At 46.0% G+C, this 20839-nt stretch overlaps 1 protein-coding gene across 1 annotated transcript in view; it reads right to left on the bottom strand.

Moving 5' to 3' along the window:
* Positions 1–16844: 16844 nt before the first annotated feature.
* The window catches only part of psmd1 (proteasome 26S subunit, non-ATPase 1), a 63779-nt gene continuing 59784 nt past the window's right edge, over positions 16845–20839 (bottom strand). The window contains 2 exon segments of the mRNA XM_029633576.2: positions 16845–17029; positions 18265–18430. Of these exon segments, the coding sequence (XP_029489436.2) occupies positions 18284–18430 (147 nt within the window). The 3' untranslated portion in view covers positions 16845–17029; positions 18265–18283.

Below are 20839 nucleotides of genomic sequence, written 5' to 3'. Positions count from 1 at the left end.
ACTGGTGGAGGGGCATAGGCCGGCCCACCCAATCAATCAGAATAATTTTTTCCCCACAAAAGGGCTTTATGACAGACTGAAATGCACCCCTCAGACGAAGAAGCCGGATGTGGAGGTCCTGCCTGGGCTGGCGTGGTTACACGGTCTGCGGTTGTGAGGCGGGGGCTTGTGGTAGAGAAATGAACATTCAATTGTCTGGCCAAACCCCCGTTGGACACTTTACATGTTGTGTTTAAGTTCAGTATACAAACAATGCATGTGTGTCTGAGCCTCTCCAGCCATCCTTTCGCTGTGCTCACAGCTGTGATGTCACAGAGAAGCTATTCTTCCTTTCCCTATGGATCACCTTGTTGCTCCAACACAAGCCCCGTTTGTACCTGGGGCTAACATGCATCCGTTGTCCACATTCAGATTGTGCCCACAATTTCGGGAAGGGAAAAGATACCTAATTAGTTGCACAACCGAATGCATTTAACCTGTTGTGGAAATTCTACAAAGGGACACTGTCAAACTTAAATGATTCTGTATCACAGTTTTTCCTCAGTCGCTTTGGTGCATTTCTTAGATCAAAAGTGCAATTCTTGATACTACTTGTACAAATTCCAAATCATCTAGTCACTTTTGCACATCATTAAAGTAATTTCTTATTCCTTTTGAACAAATTGCAATTGATAATGTACAAGTGTCAGCTTTTTTCCACATTATCAATTGCTCATATGTTGATCAAAATATAGTAGATGGTTCCCTGTTGAATAGTCTTACCCCTCAAAACATCTAGGCATTAGTTCCTTGCATAAGCCATTACATGCAAAATTGTTGAACTATTTGTCATAAACTGTCAAGCATAGTTTTACACATTTCTATTTGACCTTTTGTACAAAAACATGAATTGATGAATTGTGCAGGTGAAATTGACCCTTACTCATGAAGGAATGTAAAGTGTTAGTTCAACCAACCAGTTGTCTAAATTGCTCAAAGTTGCATCTCATGAAGAATCAATTGGCAAGCATATATAGACAGACCACAACACAGAGTTGCAATTTTCCTATAATGGATGGACCAGGATACGAACAGGGTCAACAGCCAAGAGGAGGAAGAAGAGGAGCAAGGATGCGTGGTGGAAGGCAAAACAGAGGAAAAGGCAGAAGAGGACAGAGGATATCTGATGACATAAGGGCCACTATTGTAGACCATGTTGTCAATCATGGCCTTACAATGGCTGAAGCGGGTTGAAGGGTGCAGCCGAATATTGGGAGATCAACCGTGTCCTTAATAGTTCAAACGTTTCGAAGAGAGAACAGGTATGTCCACCAATGTACAGTGCACTGTTACTGTATATAAGCAGTATACTGTATACTTCCTACAATGCTTCATATTACAGTAGTCCACTTGTATTTCACAGCATACAGAAATATACTCTATACAGATACATACTGCACCTTACATGCACCCACCTGTATGTTTTACAGTAAAATGTGTGTTCGCATAGTTTTTGTCTATGTGAAAGTGTGCGATGCATCACTGCATTTCCCCACATAGGACTGCAAGATTACCTCAAACCGGTGGCAGAGGACGCCTTTTCACACCTCAACAGGAGGAGGCTATTTGCACCATGGTCCGAGCAAACAATGCCATGAGACTCAGGGAAATACAAAGGACCATTATAGAAGACACCGATGTCTTTGAAAACATCCATACGGTTAGCATCTCAACCATCGACAGGGTGCTGCATAGAAACCAGATGAGTATGAAACAGCTGTACCGTGTACCATTCCAAAGGAATGAGGACAGAGTTAAGGAGCTACGGTACCAGTATGTACAGATAAAACATATCTATGTAACTACTTTACAGCAACATTTTATAGTGATACATAGTACAGTAAGCATAAACTGCACACATTTCCATTGCTGTGGAAGGAACATGCAATATATGTACATTTTATGTCACTCTTCCTTACCAAAACAAATTCAACTGTGTGTTCTGGGATATAGCGTGTAATGGAGTTGGAATCAAGTGAACCCTCTCACAACTTTGTATACGTGGATGAGGCTGGCTTCAACCTGACCAAATGCAGAAGGCGGGGTCGGAATATCATCAGTCACAGAACTACTGTGGATTTGCCAGGCCAACGGGGAGGAAATATCACCATGTGTGCTGCTATTTCGGAGCATGGTGTCCTAACCCATATCCCCCTTATAGGGCCATACAACACCCAGCATCTACTCAACTTTTTAGAGACTCTCTACAGGGCTCTCATCCCTAATGATGAGAGGGGTCTGTTTAGAGAGGATTTGCCAAAGTATGTGGTCATTTGTGATAATGTGAGTTTCCATCGATCAAACATCATAAGGCAATGGTTTGTGACCCACCCGAGGATGCTCATAGAATTCCTCCCACCTTATTCACGATTCCTTAACCCAATTGAGTAGTTATTTTCAGCATGGAGGTGGAAGGTGTACGATCGTCAGCCACACACACAGATGACCCTGCTGGCTGCAATGGATGCAGCATGTGAGGACATCACAGTAGACGCCTGCAGAGGATGGATAAGGCATTCCAAAAGATTCTTTCCACGTTGCATTGGAAGGGAAAATATCCGGTGTGATGTGGATGAGAATATGTGGGCCGACAGACAGGAATGTCTGGATGTGTAGAGACAGCACAACAGTGCTGCGGGCAAAGTTGTGCCTTAGGGGTGGTTTCCTGTGTTTCTTTCTCATTTAGTTTTTTTTCCTTTGTGCCTCTTGGGTTGTCCAGTCTCTTCCAATCAATAACCCACATACAGTAATATGTAAATAGTACTGTTGAAATTGATATATGCCATAGAAGTGCAGCCTTGTGCATTTTCAATACAGTAACTTTCATCCAAACTGTAGCCTAAGTTTACATCAGGTAATACTGTCAAAGTACACAGTTACATTGACAACATGCCTAAACATTTTGACGACCTTGTTCGTGAACAATGACTCAATGACTTATCATTCTGATGACACTGACATGATCATTGGCATGAATATTTACTTTTGAGGGATGTACAATGGATTTTTAGTGACTGACTAGCTTTAGGAACATATCTATTGTATATTGCAGTTTGTACAAATTGTTCTGAGAAATGCACTTATTATTTTGCACATGTTACGGATGATGTGAAAAATGCACCAAAGCGACTGAGAAAAACTGTAACAGCATGCTGGAGAGGTCACAGTCAAACTTAGATGATTCTGTATTAACATGCTGGAGAGGTCACAGTCAAACTTAGATGATTCTGTATTAACATGCTGGAGAGGTCCCAGTCAAACTTAGATGATTCTGTATTAACATGCTGGAGAGGTCACAGTCAAACTTAGATGATTCTGTATTAACATGCTGGAGAGGTCCCAGTCAAACTTAGATGATTCTGTATTAACATGCTGGAGAGGTCCCAATCAAACTTAGATGATTCTGTATTAACATGCTGGAGAGGTCACAGTCAAACTTAGATGATTCTGTATTTAACATGCTGGAGCATGCTGGAGAGGTCACAGTCAAACTTAGATGATTCTGTATTAACATGCTGGAGAGGTCCCAGTCAAACTTAGATGATTCTGTATTAACATGCTGGAGAGGTCACAGTCAAACTTAAATGATTCTGTATTAGCATGCTGGAGAGGTCACAGTCAAACTTAGATGATTCTGTATTAACATGCTGGAGAGGTCACAGTCAAACTTAGATGATTCTGTATTAACATGCTGGAGATGTCCCAGTCAAACTTAGATTATTCTGTATTAACATGCTGGAGAGGTCCCAGTCAAACTTAGATGATTCTGTATTAACATGCTGGAGAGGTCCCAGTCAAACTTAGATGATTCTGTATTAACATGCTGGAGAGGTCACAGTCAAACTTAGATGATTCTGTATTAACATGCTGGAGAGGTCACAGTCAAACTTAAATGATTCTGTATTAGCATGCTGGAGAGGTCACAGTCAAACTTAGATGATTCTGTATTAACATGCTGGAGAGGTCACAGTCAAACTTAAATGATTCTGTATTAGCATGCTGGAGAGGTCACAGTCAAACTTAGATGATTCTGTATTAACATGCTGGAGAGGTCCCAGTCAAACTTAGATGATTCTGTATTAACATGCTGGAGAGGTCACAGTCAAACTTAAATGATTCTGTATTAGCATGCTGGAGAGGTCACAGTCAAACTTAAATGATTCTGTATTAGCATGCTGGAGAGGTCACAGTCAAACTTAAATGATTCTGTATTAGCATGCTGGAGAGGTCACAGTCAAACTTAAATGATTCTGTATTAACATGCTGGAGAGGTCACAGTCAAACTTAAATGATTCTGTATTAGCATGCTGGAGAGGTCCCAGTCAAACTTAGATGATTCTGTATTAACATGCTGGAGAGGTCACAGTCAAACTTAGATGATTCTGTATTAGCATGCTGGAGAGGTCACAGTCAAACTTAGATGCATAAAATACCAGTGTGAAGTGAGCTTTTCTGGTCTGATTAGTTCTCGAATATATATTTGCATGATTTAACTTCTCGTTCATTAATGTGACTGACCAATAGTGGTTCATTCATAGCTTATCGTTCACTAATACTGGTTCATTCATAGCTTATTGTTCACTAATACTGGTTCATTCATAGCTTATCGATCACTAATACTGGTTCATTCATAGCTTATCGTTCACTAATACTGGTTCATTCATAGCTTATCGTTCACTAATACTGGTTCATTCATAGCTTATTGTTCATTCATGTCACCGACCAACACTGGTTCGTTCATAGCTTATCGATCACTAATACTGGTTCATTCATAGCTTATCGATCACTAATACTGGTTCATTCATAGCTTATCGTTCACTAATACTGGTTCATTCATAGCTTATCGTTCACTAATACTGGTTCATTCATAGCTTATCGTTCACTAATACTGGTTCATTCATAGCTTATCGTTCACTAATACTGGTTCGTTCATAGCTTATCGTTCATTCATGTGACCGACTAATACTGGTTCATTCATAGCTTATCGATCACTAATACTGGTTCATTCATAGCTTATTGTTCATTCATGTGACCGACTAATACTGGTTCATTCATAGCTTATCGATCACTAATACTGGTTCATTCATAGCTTATCGTTCACTAATACTGGTTCATTCATAGCTTATCGTTCACTAATACTGGTTCATTCATAGCTTATCGATCACTAATACTGGTTCATTCATAGCTTATCGTTCACTAATACTGGTTCATTCATAGCTTATCGTTCACGAATACTGGTTCATTCATAGCTTATCGATCACTAATACTGGTTCATTCATAGCTTATTGTTCATTCATGTGACTGACCAACACTGGTTCATTCATAGCTTATCGTTCACTAATACTGGTTCATTCATAGCTTATCGTTCACTAATACTGGTTCATTCATAGCTTATCGTTCATTCATGTGACTGACCAACACTGGTTCTTTCATAGCTTATCGATCACTAATACTGGTTCATTCATAGCTTATCGATCACTAATACTGGTTCATTCATAGCTTATTGTTCATTCATGTGACTGACCAACACTGGTTCATTCATAGCTTATCGTTCATTCATGTGACTGACCAACACTGGTTCATTCATAGCTTATCGATCACTAATACTGGTTCATTCATAGCTTATCGATCACTAATACTGGTTCATTCATAGCTTATCGTTCATTCATGTGACTGACCAACACTGGTTCATTCATAGCTTATCGATCACTAATACTGGTTCATTCATAGCTTATCGTTCACGAATACTGGTTCATTCATAGCTTATCGATCACTAATACTGGTTCATTCATAGCTTATCGTTCACTAATACTGGTTCATTCATAGCTTATCGTTCACGAATACTGGTTCATTCATAGCTTATCGATCACTAATACTGGTTCATTCATAGCTTATTGTTCATTCATGTGACTGACCAACACTGGTTCATTCATAGCTTATTGTTCATTCATGTGACTGACCAACACTGGTTCATTCATAGCTTATCGATCACTAATACTGGTTCATTCATAGCTTATCGATCACTAATACTGGTTCATTCATAGCTTATTGTTCATTCATGTGACTGACCAACACTGGTTCATTCATAGCTTATTGTTCATTCATGTGACTGACCAACACCTCTTCTCTCTAATTCCTTTACTTATATTTGTGTATTAGATATTACTGCACTGTTGGAGCTACAAACACTAAATTTGATTTGATTTTAAACAGATCTTTCATTCTCAAAATAAGGGTCTGTGAATACTGCCAAAATGCAGATACTGATGGTGAAGATTTGTTCAAACAGTCACTTGTATGAACACAGAAATTGGTCATTAGAAAAGCAAACAGCATTTTCTTTCACAAACCCAAACCCTCAATCACAGCTGTGCGGGGGGGGGGGCTGCCTTAATCAACATTCACATCATCGGGGAGCAGTTATCGCCGGGGGCTAACTGCCTTCCTTAAGGGCAGAACGTCAGATTAAAAATGTTTTAAAAAATCCACGAGCGACCTTTCGGTTACTAGCCCAATGCTAGACATGGTATTAAAATGAGTCTGTTATCTGTCCAATGTGTCTGCATTGTGACCAGATTTTATTGTCCCTCCCTGTATGTAAACTATTTGAAAGATATTCTTTCATAATAATATATATTTTAAGCCACATTAAATCATCATTGACTTATGGCATCACAATGGTCCATTGACACTTGCGTGCCTGACTACCTCAGGAGGTGGTCAGGAAGATCTGATCTCAATGTGTCTTTTAATCAACTACACCTGTCTGAAAATGTGGGCACAATCAGAATGTGGACAAGATCAGGACAAAAGACGCATGTTAGAACCAGGTATAAACAGGGCCTTAGAGCATTAGCACCAAGTATAACCAGGGCTTAAGAGAGCTCCTCATATTGTAAATTGAACATACGTCCCTGATGGTGTGTCACCCACTCAATAATTACACTGTTTATTTCTCCTGGTGCAAAAATGTAAGGCATCCAGTCCTCTAGTCCTTTCATGAGCTATGGTCCTCACAGCGGACATGTTTAGTCTGTTTCAAAGCATTGTCCTGGGCCACATCACAAAACTCCTACCCTGGTCACATACAGTAACTGCTATTGGCTATGGAAAACGTCTGCCGTGTAGGCCGGACTCTGCTATTTAAGATCCTACAGATGCGGAGTCAGACTGTACCTGTCGAGCTCCAGACTGGTCGTGGTGGTAAAGGCTCAACTGTCCAGTCTGTACTCAGCCACAGGGCCTGGATCCTGGCCTTTTTTCTGGGAAGTCTGTGGTGGACTCCCCTGCAGAGAGGCAGAGTGCCGCTGCTGGAGACGTTTCCCCTCTATAAAAGAGAAATGTGCACAAACGCAAAGAGGCCAAGCTCCATTAATGTCATAAGCCCAAACGTCCAAGGGTCTCGGTACACTGAGACTGCCAGGACTACATCTACCATGGAGGGGGAGGGGGGGTAGATGATGTCCCTGGAGAGGAATGGGGTAGATGTAGTCCCTGGAGGAAGTAGATGTTGTCCCTGGAGGGGGTAGATGTAGTCCCTGGAGTGGGTAGATGTAGTCCCTAGAGGGGGAGGGGGTAGATGTTGTCCCTGGAGGGGGTAGATGTTGTCCCTGGAGGAGGTAGATGTTGTCCCTGGAGGGGGTAGATGTAGTCCCTAGAGGGGGAGGGGGTAGATGTAGTCCCTGGAGGGGATATATGTGGTCCCTGGAGGGGGTAGATGTTGTCCCTGGAGGGGTAGTCCCTGGAGGGGTAGATGTAGTCCCTGGAGGGGGAGGGGGTAGATGTAGTCCCTGGAGGGGGAGGGGGTAGATGTTGTCCCTGGAGGGGGTGGTAGATGTTGTCCCTGAAGGGGTAGATGTGGCCCCTGGAGGGGTAGATGTAGTCCCTGGAGGGGAGGGGGTATATGTTGTCCCTGGAGGGGAAGGGGTAGATGTGGTCCCTGGAGGGGTAGATGTAGTCCCTGGAGGGGGGTAGATGTGGTCCCTGGAGGGGGGTAGATGTTGTCCCTGGAGGGGGTAGATGTTGTCCCTGGAGGGGGTAGATGTAGTCCCTGGAGGGGGTAGATGTAGTCCCTGGAGGGGGTAGATGTAGTCCCTGGAGGGGAAGGGGGTAGATGTGGTCCCTGGAGGGGGTAGATGTAGTCCCTGGAGGGGGTAGATGTGGTCCCTGGAGGGGGTAGATGTAGTCCCTGGAGGGGGTAGATGTGGTCCCTGGAGGGGGTAGATGTGGTCCCTGGAGGGGGTAGATGTGGTCCCTGGAGGGGGAGGGGGTAGATGTTGTCCCTGGAGGGGTAGATGTGGTCCCTGGAGGGGGTAGATGTGGTCCCTGGAGGGGGGAAAGATGTGGTCCCTGGAGGGGGTAGATGTGGTCCCTGGAGGGGGAAAGATGTTGTCCCTGGAGGGGAAGGGGGTAGATGTGGACCCTGGAGGGGTAGATGTAGTCCCTGGAGGGGGTAGATGTTGTCCCTGGAGGAAGGGGGTAGAAGGTCCCTGGGTAGATGTAGTCCCTGGAGGGGTAGATGTGGTCCCTGGAGGGGGAGGGGGTAGATGTTGTCCCTGGAGGGGGTAGATGTGGTCCCTGGAGGGGGTAGATGTGGTCCCTGGAGGGGGTAGATGTGGTCCCTGGAGGGGTGTGGTCCCTGGAGGGGGTATGTGGTCCCTGGAGGAAGGGGGTAGATGTTGTCCCTGGAGGGGAAGGGGGTAGATATGGTCCCTGGAGGGGGTAGATGTAGTCCCTGGAGGGGGTAGATGTGGTCCCTGGAGGGGAGGGGGTAGATGTTGTCCCTGGAGGGGTAGATGTGGTCCCTGGAGGGGGTAGATGTGGTCCCTGGAGGGGGTAGATGTGGTCCCTGGAGAGGAAGGGGGTAGATGTGGTCCCTGGAGGGGAAGGGGGTAGATGTGGTCCCTGGAGGGGGTAGATGTGGTCCCTGGAGGGGGTAGATGTAGTCCCTGGAGGGGGTAGTTGTGGTCCCTGGAGGGGGTAGATGTGGTCTCTGGAGGGGGAGGGGGTAGATGTTGTCCCTGGAGGGGGTAGATGTTGTCCCTGGAGGGGGTAGATGTTGTCCCTGGAGGGGTAGATGTTGTCCCTGGAGGGGGGTAGATGTTGTCCCTGGAGAGGGGGTAGATGTTGTCCCTGGAGAGGGTAGATGTTGTCACTGAAGGGGTAGATGTGGTCCCTGGAGGGGGTAGATGTTGTCCCTGGAGGGGAAGGGGGTAGATGTTGTCCCTGGAGGGGTAGATGTAGTCACTGGAGGGGGTAGATGTGGTCCCTGGAGGGTGGGGGGGGTGTTAGATGTTGTCCCTGGAGGGGGTAGATGTGGTCCCTGGAGGGGGTAGATGTGGTCCCTGGAGGGGAAGGGGGTAGATGTAGTCCCTGGAGGGGGTAGATGTGGTCCCTGGAGGGGAAGGGGGTAGATGTTGTCCCTGGAGGAAGGGGGTAGATGTTGTCGCTGGAGGGGGTAGATGTGGTCCCTGGAGGGGGTAGATGTTGTCCCTGGAGGGGAAGGGGGTAGATGTGGTCCCTGGAGGGGGTAGATGTGGTCCCTGGAGGGGGGGTAGATGTGGTCCCTGGAGGGGAAGGGGTAGATGTGGTCCCTGGAAGGGAAGGGGTAGATGTGGTCCCTGGAGGGGTAGATGTGGTCCCTGGAGGGGGAGGGGGTAGATGTGGTCCCTGGAGGGGGTAGATGTAGTCCCTGGAGGGGGTATATGTGGTCCCTGGAGGGGGTAGATGTGGTCCCTGGAGGGGAAGGGGTAGATGTTGTCCCTGGAGGGAAGGGGTAGATGTGGTCCCTGGAGGGGGTAGATGTGGTCCCTGGAGGGGTAGATGTACCTGGAGGGGTAGCTGGAGGGGTAGATGTGGTCCCTGGAGGGGGTAGATGTTGTCCCTGGAGGGGGGTTGTAGATGTTGTCACTGGAGGGGGTAGATGTTGTCCCTGGAGGGGGTAGATGTTGTCCCTGGAGGGGGTCACTGGAGGGGGTAGATGTGGTCCCTGGAGGGGGTAGATGTTGTCCCTGGAGGGGAAGGGGGTAGATGTTGTCCCTGGAGGGGGTAGATGTAGTCACTGGAGGGGTAGATGTGGTCCCTGGAGGGTGGGGGGTAGATGTTGTCCCTGGAGGGGGTAGATGTGGTCCCTGGAGGGGAAGGGGTAGATGTGGTCCCTGGAGGGGTAGATGTGGTCCCTGGAGGGGGGGTAGATGTTGTCCCTGGAGGGGGTAGATGTTGTCCCTGGAGGGGGTAGATGTTGTCCCTGGAGGGGGGTAGATGTGGCCCTTGGAGGGGGTAGATGTAGTCCCTGGAGGGGAGGGGTAGATGTTGTCCCTGGAGGGGTAGATGTAGTCCCTGGAAGGGGTAGATGTAGTCCCTGGAGGGGTAGATGTAGTCCCTGGAGGGGGTAGATGTGGTCCCTGGAGGGGGGTAGATGTGGTCCCTGGAGGGGGTAGATGTGGTCCCTGGAGGGGGTAGATGTGGTCCCTGGAGGGGAAGGGGGTAGATGTGGTCCCTGGAGGGGGTAGATGTAGTCCCTGGAGGGGGTAGATGTGGTCCCTGGAGGGGGAGGGGGTAGATGTTGTCCCTGGAGGGGGTAGATGTAGTCCCTGGAGGGGGTAGATGTGGTCCCTGGAGGGGGTAGATGTGGTCCCTGGAGGGGGTAGATGTAGTCCCTGGAGGGGTAGATGTGGTCCCTGGAGGGGGGTAGATGTTGTCCCTGGAGGGGAAGGGGGTAGATGTTGTCGCTGGAGGGGGGTAGATGTGGTCCCTGGAGGGGGTAGATGTTGTCCTTGAAGGGGTAGATGTGGCCCTTGGAGGGGGTAGATGTAGTCCCTGGAGGGGGAGGGGGTAGATGTTGTCCCTGGAGGGGGGTAGATGTAGTCCCTGGAGGGGGGGGTAGATGTGGCCCTAGGGTAGATGTAGTCCCTGGAGGGGGAGGGGTAGATGTTGTCCCTGGAGGGGGGTAGATGTTGTCCCTGAAGGGGTAGATGTGGCCCCTGGAAGGGGTAGATGTAGTCCCTGGAGGGGGAGGGGGTAGATGTTGTCCCTGGAGGGGGTAGATGTAGTCCCTGGAGGGGAGGGGGTAGATGTTGTCCCTGGAGGGGGGTAGATGTTGCTGGAGGGGGTGGATGTGGTCCCTGGAGGGGGTAGATGTGGTCCCTGGAGGGGAAGGGGGTAGATGTAGTCTCTGGAGGGGGTAGATGTGGTCCCTGGAGGGGGTAGATGTGGTCCCTGGAGGGGGGTAGATGTTGTCCCTGGAGGGGAAGGGGGTAGATGTTGTCGCTGGAGGGGGGATAGATGTGGTCCCTGGAGGGGGTAGATGTTGTCCCTGGAGGGGGGTAGATGTTGTCCTTGAAGGGGGTAGATGTGGCCCTTGGAGGGGGTAGATGTAGTCCCTGGAGGGGAGGGGTAGATGTTGTCCCTGGAGGGGGGTAGATGTAGTCCCTGGAGGGGGTAGATGTAGTCCTTGGAGGGGGTAGATGTGGCCCTTGGAGGGGGTAGATGTAGTCCCTGGAGGGGGGGGGTAGATGTTGTCCCTGGAGGGGGGTAGATGTTGTCCCTGGAGGGGGGTAGATGTTGTCCCTGGAGGGGGTAGATGTTGTCCCTGAAGGGGGTAGATGTGGCCCCTGGAGGGGTAGATGTAGTCCCTGGAGGGGGAGGGGTAGATGTTGTCCCTGGAGGGGGGGTAGATGTTGTTGCTGGAGGGGTAGATGTGGTCCCAGGAGGGGGTAGATGTGGTCCCTGGAGGCATGGGGGTAGATGTTGTCGCTGGAGGGGGGGTAGATGTGGTCCCTGGAGGGGGGTAGATGTAGACGTCCCCACCCAGGTCATCTATAAGTCTTTGATAGGTAAAGCCCCGCCTTATCTCAGCTCACTGGTAACCATAGCAAAATAAGGCCTTAGGATCAGTCCTCTAGTTATGTTGCCATTTGGGTTTTCATAAGGATCTTGTAATCGTATACAACATTGCCGACGCCTAAACTGACATTTGCTCTGAAAACATGCAAAAAAGGAAGCTCCTAAGCCAGCAGGAGAATGGCAACTGTCACATGTCAAGGTAATAACTTAATCTACTGGACAAAGAGGCAGAGAGTGAGGCCACATGGACAATGGCTTGGCAGGATACAACGGTTCCTCCCTCTCAGACCTTGATGTATCCACCTCATTAGTGGTAGCCCTCATTTTGCCCTCACCCTCTAACTCTCCAGTCCGACAGCTCAACGAGTTAACAACACTAATGGGTAGACCGCTCATGAGTTCACTCTGAAAGAATGGCTTGGGTTTCATACTTTGGAACTACTTGTGCAAAGAATCCAAAACAGTCCTGCCTGTATTTTCTAAATGCTGATGATGAATGGATGGCCAGAATGAATAGGCACAGTGTTACAGGCATTCTTTCACACTGCAAATCCTCCATCCTCCTCCACACATCCAGGGGGGGGGGGGGTAAAAGTGGATGACGTGTCAGGTACTATACCTTCCCTTCCACCCCTCCTCTTACTTGCTACTTCATTCTGCAGTTGTGCTGTTTATGTCTCTAGCCCTGGTTCCCAGAATGGGCTGGCCCTGTAGCCCCTCCCCTTTAGAGGAGACTATATTGGGGGGGAAGAGGAAGAGGTTGACAGAAGAGGACATTTGAGGTGTTTAAATCAGCGGTCGCAGAAGCTTTGATGTTCCAAAAACCTTGCTGAACAGAACCTAACCACCTGCAAAAGCAATAGGACTCCTGTTGCGGAAGGTGACTGGAATCAAACATACAGTAAGCCATTCATGTAAAACACGAGAAAGCTAGGTCGCGTAAGAGCAGCTACTCTTGTGATGCAAACTAGACTCATGTCATTGGTACAGTATTTCTCTGCAATTGTACATTGGACATATTTATTTTTAATATAGTCAAACATGTCTTCCATTCTCCAATGGAGAATAATGGATTAAGGAAGAGTTCTGAACTCAGCTGCACTAGTTGATTGTAACAGGGGGGTCAATTTAGTATATTTGAAAATAACATTTGTCAAGCACTTCAGAAGAAATTGCAACAGAGGCAAACAAACAAAACCACAGCATATTCATCACATCACGGAGGCATGAAAACAAACCACAGCATATTCATCATATCATCACGACCCAATAGATTGTCTCTCCATATTTTCCTAGATGATGCTTGTCTCAATGGGAGGTCTGACTGATGCCTTTTAGTTCAGAGATACTAGGATGTTGGACATCAGCCTAAATGCACAACATCCCACCCGTTAGATCTCAAGTCTCATTGAGGAGTCAAAACAGTCTGCCCTGTCCAGAGTCCCATGGACCGCCTGCATGTCACTCGCTGGCCTATAATTCAAGCAAACACGCTGGGGCCTTAACCCTGCCTTCAGCTCCATAGCCACACAATCAATTTAACAACCATCCCCTCCGACGATTCTATTGGCCCATCCTGACCTGGTGGGACTGCTTGTTTGCCTAAACAACATGAGAGCTGTTGAACTGCAATCATTTCCTCGACACTTACTCACCAACGTTTCCAACAGACGGTGACTCCACGGGCGAGAACGCCAAAGGTATGCTCGTTCCTTCTCTCATTCATCAGTATGCTGAAAAGGCACTGGAGGCGCCAGTCTACCGCCTGGCCAGAACTGCTCCCCAGGGTTCACGGCTCGGACTGGCTGGACGCCACATCAGGAGTAACATTTCGCCTTGTATGGTGTTGGGCATATTGTCCCCATTGGGAAATGACGCCGAGGAGTTTCGCTTCTTAACACCAACTACATCACAGCTCACCAATTTTAGAACTGATGTTGCGCCAGATATTGATTCATGAAGACAAGTATGTGTTTTAGAATTGAAGGTTACATGACAGGTTCAGGTCACAGAATAAGGCCATGGTTAGAGTTGGTTACCTATAGAATTATTCCATGTAGCAGTACTGGGGTCATAAAGAACCAATGCTGCTGATGATGGAAAGGGTGTGTGTGCCAACATCTCATTACTCTGTTAAATTACTTGGTCAGATAAGTGAGTGCCAAGGATGGCATGTTGAAGAAGAGAAACGCTGAGGCAAAATAAACAAAGACAATGTGAACTATTTCAGATTTACAAGGTTCTTCCAGGAATTTAGATTTTCCACTTTTCCCCCCAGAAATCTACAATATCCCACCCGCATAGAACAGACATACGGGAAGTGAAACATTGGCGGTCATCTCATCTCCTTTGGGAAACAGGGTGGAGAAGGGAGGCTCAGAGTATGACTAAACATTTCCTCGTGTCAGTTGGGGACTACAGGCTGTTACAACTTCCTGTGGCATGTTTGAGGTTCAGTTGTTCCAGTGTGACGTGTCACCTTTCCAACACCCAGGAAGCTCAGATTCAAACTCTCAGACAGCTCTGCAAGCGCTATACCAAAATAAGTTTGTTACTCACCAAATATGGAGTTTCACTGAGCAACTATTTTCATTTACTCCTGTATGTACTTCCAAAAAAAAGTCTAAATAAAAATGTACAAGCAACTGAAAAAAATGTCTCTTCAGCACCAACAACGTATTGAGCTGTTGCATTGGAGATGCTGAATAGACATTTTATAGGTTGCTTGGAAAAACAAAATATTTAGATTTTTTTTTGTAAGTACATACCGGCCGTAACGGGAGTAAATAAAAGATAGCTACTTAGCGAAACTCCATATTTGGTCAGTAATTAACATATTTTGACATAACACTTGCAGAGCAGTCTAATGAGAGTTTGAATACTGAGCTTCCTGGGTGGGAAAGAGGAGGCGCATCTCTAACACACAGATACTGGAGCTTTTGGGTACAATGCATTCGGAAAGCATTGTTTATTTTTTCACCTTTATTTAATTAGGTAGGCCAGTTGAGAACAAGTTCTCATTTACAACTGCGACCTGGAGTATTCAGGCCCCTTGACTTGTTCCACATTTTGTTCTGTTACAGCCTTATTCTAAAATGGATTAAATAAATCCTCAATCTACACGCAATACCCCAAAATAACAAAGTGAAAAGATGTTTTTAGAAATTGTGGTGATAGAGCACAGCTGCATGGGTTAGTGTTACTAAATAGCTGAGGTAGAAAGGACTATAGTGAGAAGGAATAACCATCGATTGTTTTCAAGCAGTGAAGCACACTTCTCCCTCTCCCAAACTAGCAAAATAGGTCAAACGTTTGTAGCGACATAAAATGAAGTTAGTTAATTGTTTTCCGACATGCAACACATTCTACGGTGGCTTCACGTCGCCCCACTTGCTTTGTTCATTCATGTAAACTCCTCTTTTCCCCAGATGGTAACGACCTTAAAGTATTAACAATTGTTGCTTCTAATGTTACATTTTCAAACGTTAGCTCCATAACCCCAACTGGCATTCCACAGGCTTTCATAAACAACCGAACTAAACCCCGTGTCACTTAAACTCAATGTGGAACATCCTCATCTAGTTCTCCGTTCGCAGCCAAAGACTAAAACTTCCGTTGAGATGTCTACATTTATCTTTTATTTATTTAAATCTGACGTGTAAGTCTAAGAGTGTATTGCCCTTGTGCATTCAATGTGAGTGTGTGTTCAAGCCCTGGGTATGGGGTAAGGAGACTTCAGCAGTGTGATGGGGAGACCGTTCACTGTTTTGTGTAAACTAGACTGGGCAGAATAATAGCAGGCTGATGATGGAAACAGCAGAGGGAACACCCCCCTATCCACATCGATGGAACAGTAGTGGAGAGGGTAGCAAGTTTTAAGTTCCTCGGCATACACATCACAGACAACCTGAATTGGTCCACTCACACTGACAGCGTCGTGAAGAAGGCGCAGCAGCGCCTCTTCAACCTCAGGAGGCTGAAGAAATTCGGCTTGTCACCAAAAGCACTCACAAACTTCTACAGATGCACAATCGAGAGCATCCTGGCGGGCTGTATCACCGCCTGGTACGGCAACTGCTCCGCCCTCAACCGTAAGGCTCTCCAGAGGGTAGTGAGGTCTGCACAACGCATCACCGGGGCAAACTACCTGCCCTCCAGGACACCTACACCACCCGATGTTACAGGAAGGCCATAAAGATCATCAAGGACATCAACCACCGAACCACTGCCTGTTCACCCCGCTATCATCCAGAAGGCGAGGTCAGTACAGGTGCATCAAAGCTGGGACTGAGAGACTGAAAAACAGCTTCTATCTCAAGGCTATCAGACTGTTAAACAGCCACCATTGAGTGGCTGCTGCCAACACACTGTCATTGACACTGACCCAACTCCAGCCACTTTAATAATGGGAATTGATGGGAAATGATGTAAATATATCACTAGCCACTTTAAACAATGCTACCTTATATAATGTTACTTACCCTACATTATTCATCTCATATGCATACGTATATACTGTACTCTACATCATCGACTGCATCCTTATGTAATACATGTATCACTAGCCACTTTAACTATGCCACTTTGTTTACTTTGTCTACATACTCATCTCATATGTATATACTGTACTCGATACCATCTACTGTATGCTGCTCTGTACCATCACTCACTCATATATCCTTATGTACATATTCTTTATCCCCTTACACTGTGTATAAGACAGTAGTTTTGGAATTGTTAGTTAGATTACTTGTTGGTTATCACTGCATTGTCGGAACTAGAAGCACAAGCATTTCGCTACACTCGCATTAACATCTGCTAACCATGTGTATGTGACAAATAAAATTTGATTTGATTTGATGAAACACTGGAGAGAATGTAAACCATCCTAAACGTGTATGATTAGGGGGATTACACTATGTACACACGGCACATGCAGGGAAAAAAATAAGCACATAAGCTCCACTTTTTCATTTTATTGTACTGACAGAAAATGATACCATTTAACAAGAGAATGTCAAACATTCCCTGTCTGACAAAGGGGGCCATGACAGGGAAGGAGCATGTAAAATAAGTAAGGGGGAGTAGACAAAGAGGTGCATGCTGGGATGTGAAGATTCTTCCTGTAGAAGCCTGGTAACGTCACCTGTGGAAGCAAAAGGACAGAGCGGTTAGGATACCACCTGACCAGGCTCTGTGTTTGATCACAAAACACCCATAATTCATTTTTTTTTTTACAGGAATGTTTTGTTTATTGGGCATATCTATATTCAAATGTTTAATAAATGACAATGAACTTTTAAATTGTCATAATTTAAAAACTGTCATTAAAGTAACTGTGCAGCGAAAAATCTTACTTTTAAAAGTTAATATTCTGTTAACTCGTACCCAAATAATGTTGACGACGCGTCATATACTTGTGTGACCAAAGCATAAATTGTAGAAAAATAAACACTTCAAAAAAAATAATACTAAAACTTCTATGTCAGATAACTTAAAAAATGCCTGTCATTTCCTCAGAGGATGACTTGGCCAATCAGCAGTCTACTCACATTAAAATTTTCATTTACTGGTATATTATGCCCACAACATTCCAACACAGAAAAGCTGCTTTTAACATAATCAATTACCATTTTTTTGGAAGGAAAACTATTTCAACTAGAACTCTGGAAACATTGGACAGTTTAAGAGATTTAAAAAAAATTAAAATATTGACCACGGTGGTGTGTTTTTGAAATCATCGTACTCGCAGAGCAGGAGCATTTCTGTTCCCAAAGGGCATGACAATATCTCAACTTTAATCTTGTTTAACATACATACTGTATGTACAACCCTGGGAGATAAAATGAGGACCAAGACAAACATAACATTGTTTTGTCATTTTTGTCCATCAGCACAATCTAGCTCGGCTCTTTAGGCCGTGCAATTACAGATGGAGGGTTTGCCCTCGGGGGTGTGGGGTTTGGCAACGGCAGCACGGTTTACATTCCATAGGCACTGATGAACACGAGCCAGGTTAGGCATGGGAACAAGAACCCAAAGATCTGCACACTGTACCATTACCTCTCTCTGAACCATCAATGTGACATAGCTACTCTGAGACTGTTGCCTGTATAATTACAAGGCGATGCTGAATATTCAGGTTGCTTGATCCTGAAAGTTTGAGTTCTCGCACAAAAGCGGGAGGAAATGGTCGCTATATTTACCCCTAGGCTGGGGATACAACATGTTCCGCACTATCTACAGCATTTGCTGAAACAAAACTTGTTTCTAAGCAAAAACCCTCACTTTCAGAGTGAACCCATTCAATTTTTTTAAATCTGCAAACCATCAATTGTAGCCAGATCCATCATGTGGTAAACACTGGTGCAGGACACATACCTTTTTGCTTGGACAGCGTTCATTCGTCAACGTACTCGAAGGACTCGGGGGCCTCGGGCTCCTGTTCCTCCTCCTCGATCTTGGGGCCGTGGGCAGAGACAGGCTCCACCAGCTCCTCCTCTTCCTCGCTGGTGTCCTTCATAATGATAATGCCGCCGGTGTGCAGCTGGAGACAAATAAGGGACACGGACATGAGGGACACGGACATGAGGGACACGGACATGAGGGACACGGACATGAGGGACACGGACATGAGGGACTAAACTGTTCAACCAATGTTGGGCGTCTTTAAAAAAAAAAAAGTGTTTTAATTTTCTGGGGGTGGTGCGGGTGTCGTATTACACAACACCTCCCCAAATGAGTTGGTTGTCTCGTCATACTCTGTGAGCACATTGCCCTTGTAGTGGTTGTACAGTATATCATGCAGCTTGATTATCACTGTAAATCATTTAGAGGTATGGTCAGGTCCAGACTAAAGCATCAGGTATGGTGAGTACTGCCCAGACTAGATTTTTCCTCCTACATTATCTCTGGGCAGCTAAGTAACACTAATTTACACACAGACCACACTACAAGACCTTTGGAACAGTTGCTGTGTGCTCGGATTGCCTTCTACGGAATAGGTGAAATGGAATCATCACAATATAGAAGGGGAGGTGGGAGGCATACCCTGGCCCCACAACAATGATTCACTTCGTGTTAAAACACATCCTTCAAAAAAAATAAAACTAATAGTTTACAGACAAGAGCAAAAACACTCAAGTGTCATATGATATGACCCATGATGCATTGCTCTCAGCTCGATGCGTGTTGATTTGACATGTAACCAAACGATAGTCCTCTTTATAGGAGTGGGATTAGGATAAGTGCGTGGGTGACTGCATATCTCATGTTATTTACTGTGGAAAGCTGTCAACATTTTGCGCAGGGCCAGAGTGGTTTATTCTCAGGCAACTGTAAGACACCGTGGATATAACTGGGGCTTGGTTGGAAAGACGAAAAAAAGATGACTGATGACAGCTCCAATGCGAACCGAAAATCTTTATTTTTGACCAAATTTAAATGGCATTGCAGTTATCACAAAACCAACCGGTCTGGATCATCATCAAGGCTAAAATAAATAAAACATGCGTAATGCAACAATTCTGTCAATAGAAGGATAAACATCTTTCAAATAATTTGCCACAGATACAGTGCATTCAGGAAGTATTCAGACCCCCTTGACTGTGTCCACATTTCATTACATTACAGCCTCATTCTAAAATGGATTAAATAAAATCCTCACTACACACAATAGCCCATAATGACAAAGCAGAAACTGGATTTACATAAGTATTCAGACCCTTTGCCATGAGACTCGAACTTGAGCTCAGGTGCATCCTGTTTCCATTGATCATCCTTGAGATGTTTCTACAACTTGATTGGAGTCCATCTGTGAAATTCAATTGATTGGACATGATTTGGAAAGGCACACACCAGTCTATATAAGATCCCACGGTTGACAGTGCATGTCAGAACATAAACAAAGCCATGAGGTCGAAGGACTTGACCGTAGCGCTCCGAGACGGGATGTGTCGAGGAACAGATCTGGGGAAGGGTACCAAAAACAATTCTGCAGTATTGAAAGTCCCCAAGAACATGATGGTCTCCATCCTTCTTAAATGGAAGAAGTTCATAACCACCAATACTTTTCCCAGAGCTGGCTGCCCAGCCAAAATGAGCAATAGTTCCTCTGTGGAGATGGGAGAACCTTCCAGAAGGACAACCATCTCTACAGCACTCCACCAAATCAGGCCTTCATGGTAGTAGAGTGGGCAGACGGAAGCCACTCCTCAGTAAAAAAGGCACATGACAGCCCGCTTGGAGTTTGCCAAAAGGCACCTAAAGGAATCTCAGACCATGAGAAACAAGATTCTCTGGTCTGATGAAACCAAGATTGAACTCTTTGGCTTGAATGTCAAGCGTCACGTCTGGAGGAAACCTGGCACCATCCCTACGGTGATCATGGTGGTGGCAGCATCTTGCTGTGGGGATGTTTTTCAGTGGCAGGGACTGGGAGATTCAGGAACGAAGGAAAAATGAACAAAGTACAGAGAGATCCTTGATGAAGTCCTAAGCGCTCTAGAGCAGGTTCTCAGACTGGCGCGACGGTTCACCTTCCAACAGAACAACGACACGGAGCACACAGTCAAGATAACACAGGAGTGACTTCGGGATAAGTCTCTGAATGTCCATGAGTTACACTCATGGACAAAGGCGCTTCAACAATGTCCTGAGGAAAGGGTCTGAATACTTATGTAAATGTGATATTTCCGTTTTGTCTTTTTTAAACATTTGCAAACAGTTTTTGCAGTGATGTCCTTGTCCCATTGCGCACCATCGACTCCTGTGGCGGCCCGGGTGCAGTGCACGCTGACACGGTCGCCGGGTGTACAGTGTTTCCTCCGACCCATTGTTGCGGCTGGCTTCCGGGTTAAGTGGGCATTGTGTCAAGAAGGAGTGCGGCTTGGCTGGGTTGTGTTTCGGAGGACGCGTGGTCTCGAGCTTCGCCTCTCCCGAATCCGTACGGGAGTTG

The sequence above is a fragment of the Oncorhynchus nerka genome, linkage group LG25 (genome assembly GCF_034236695.1).
Source record: "Oncorhynchus nerka isolate Pitt River linkage group LG25, Oner_Uvic_2.0, whole genome shotgun sequence".
Lineage (NCBI taxonomy): Eukaryota > Metazoa > Chordata > Actinopteri > Salmoniformes > Salmonidae > Oncorhynchus > Oncorhynchus nerka.
The sequence above is the reverse complement of the archived record's forward strand: the minus strand, read 5'-3'. Positions and strand labels throughout refer to the sequence as shown.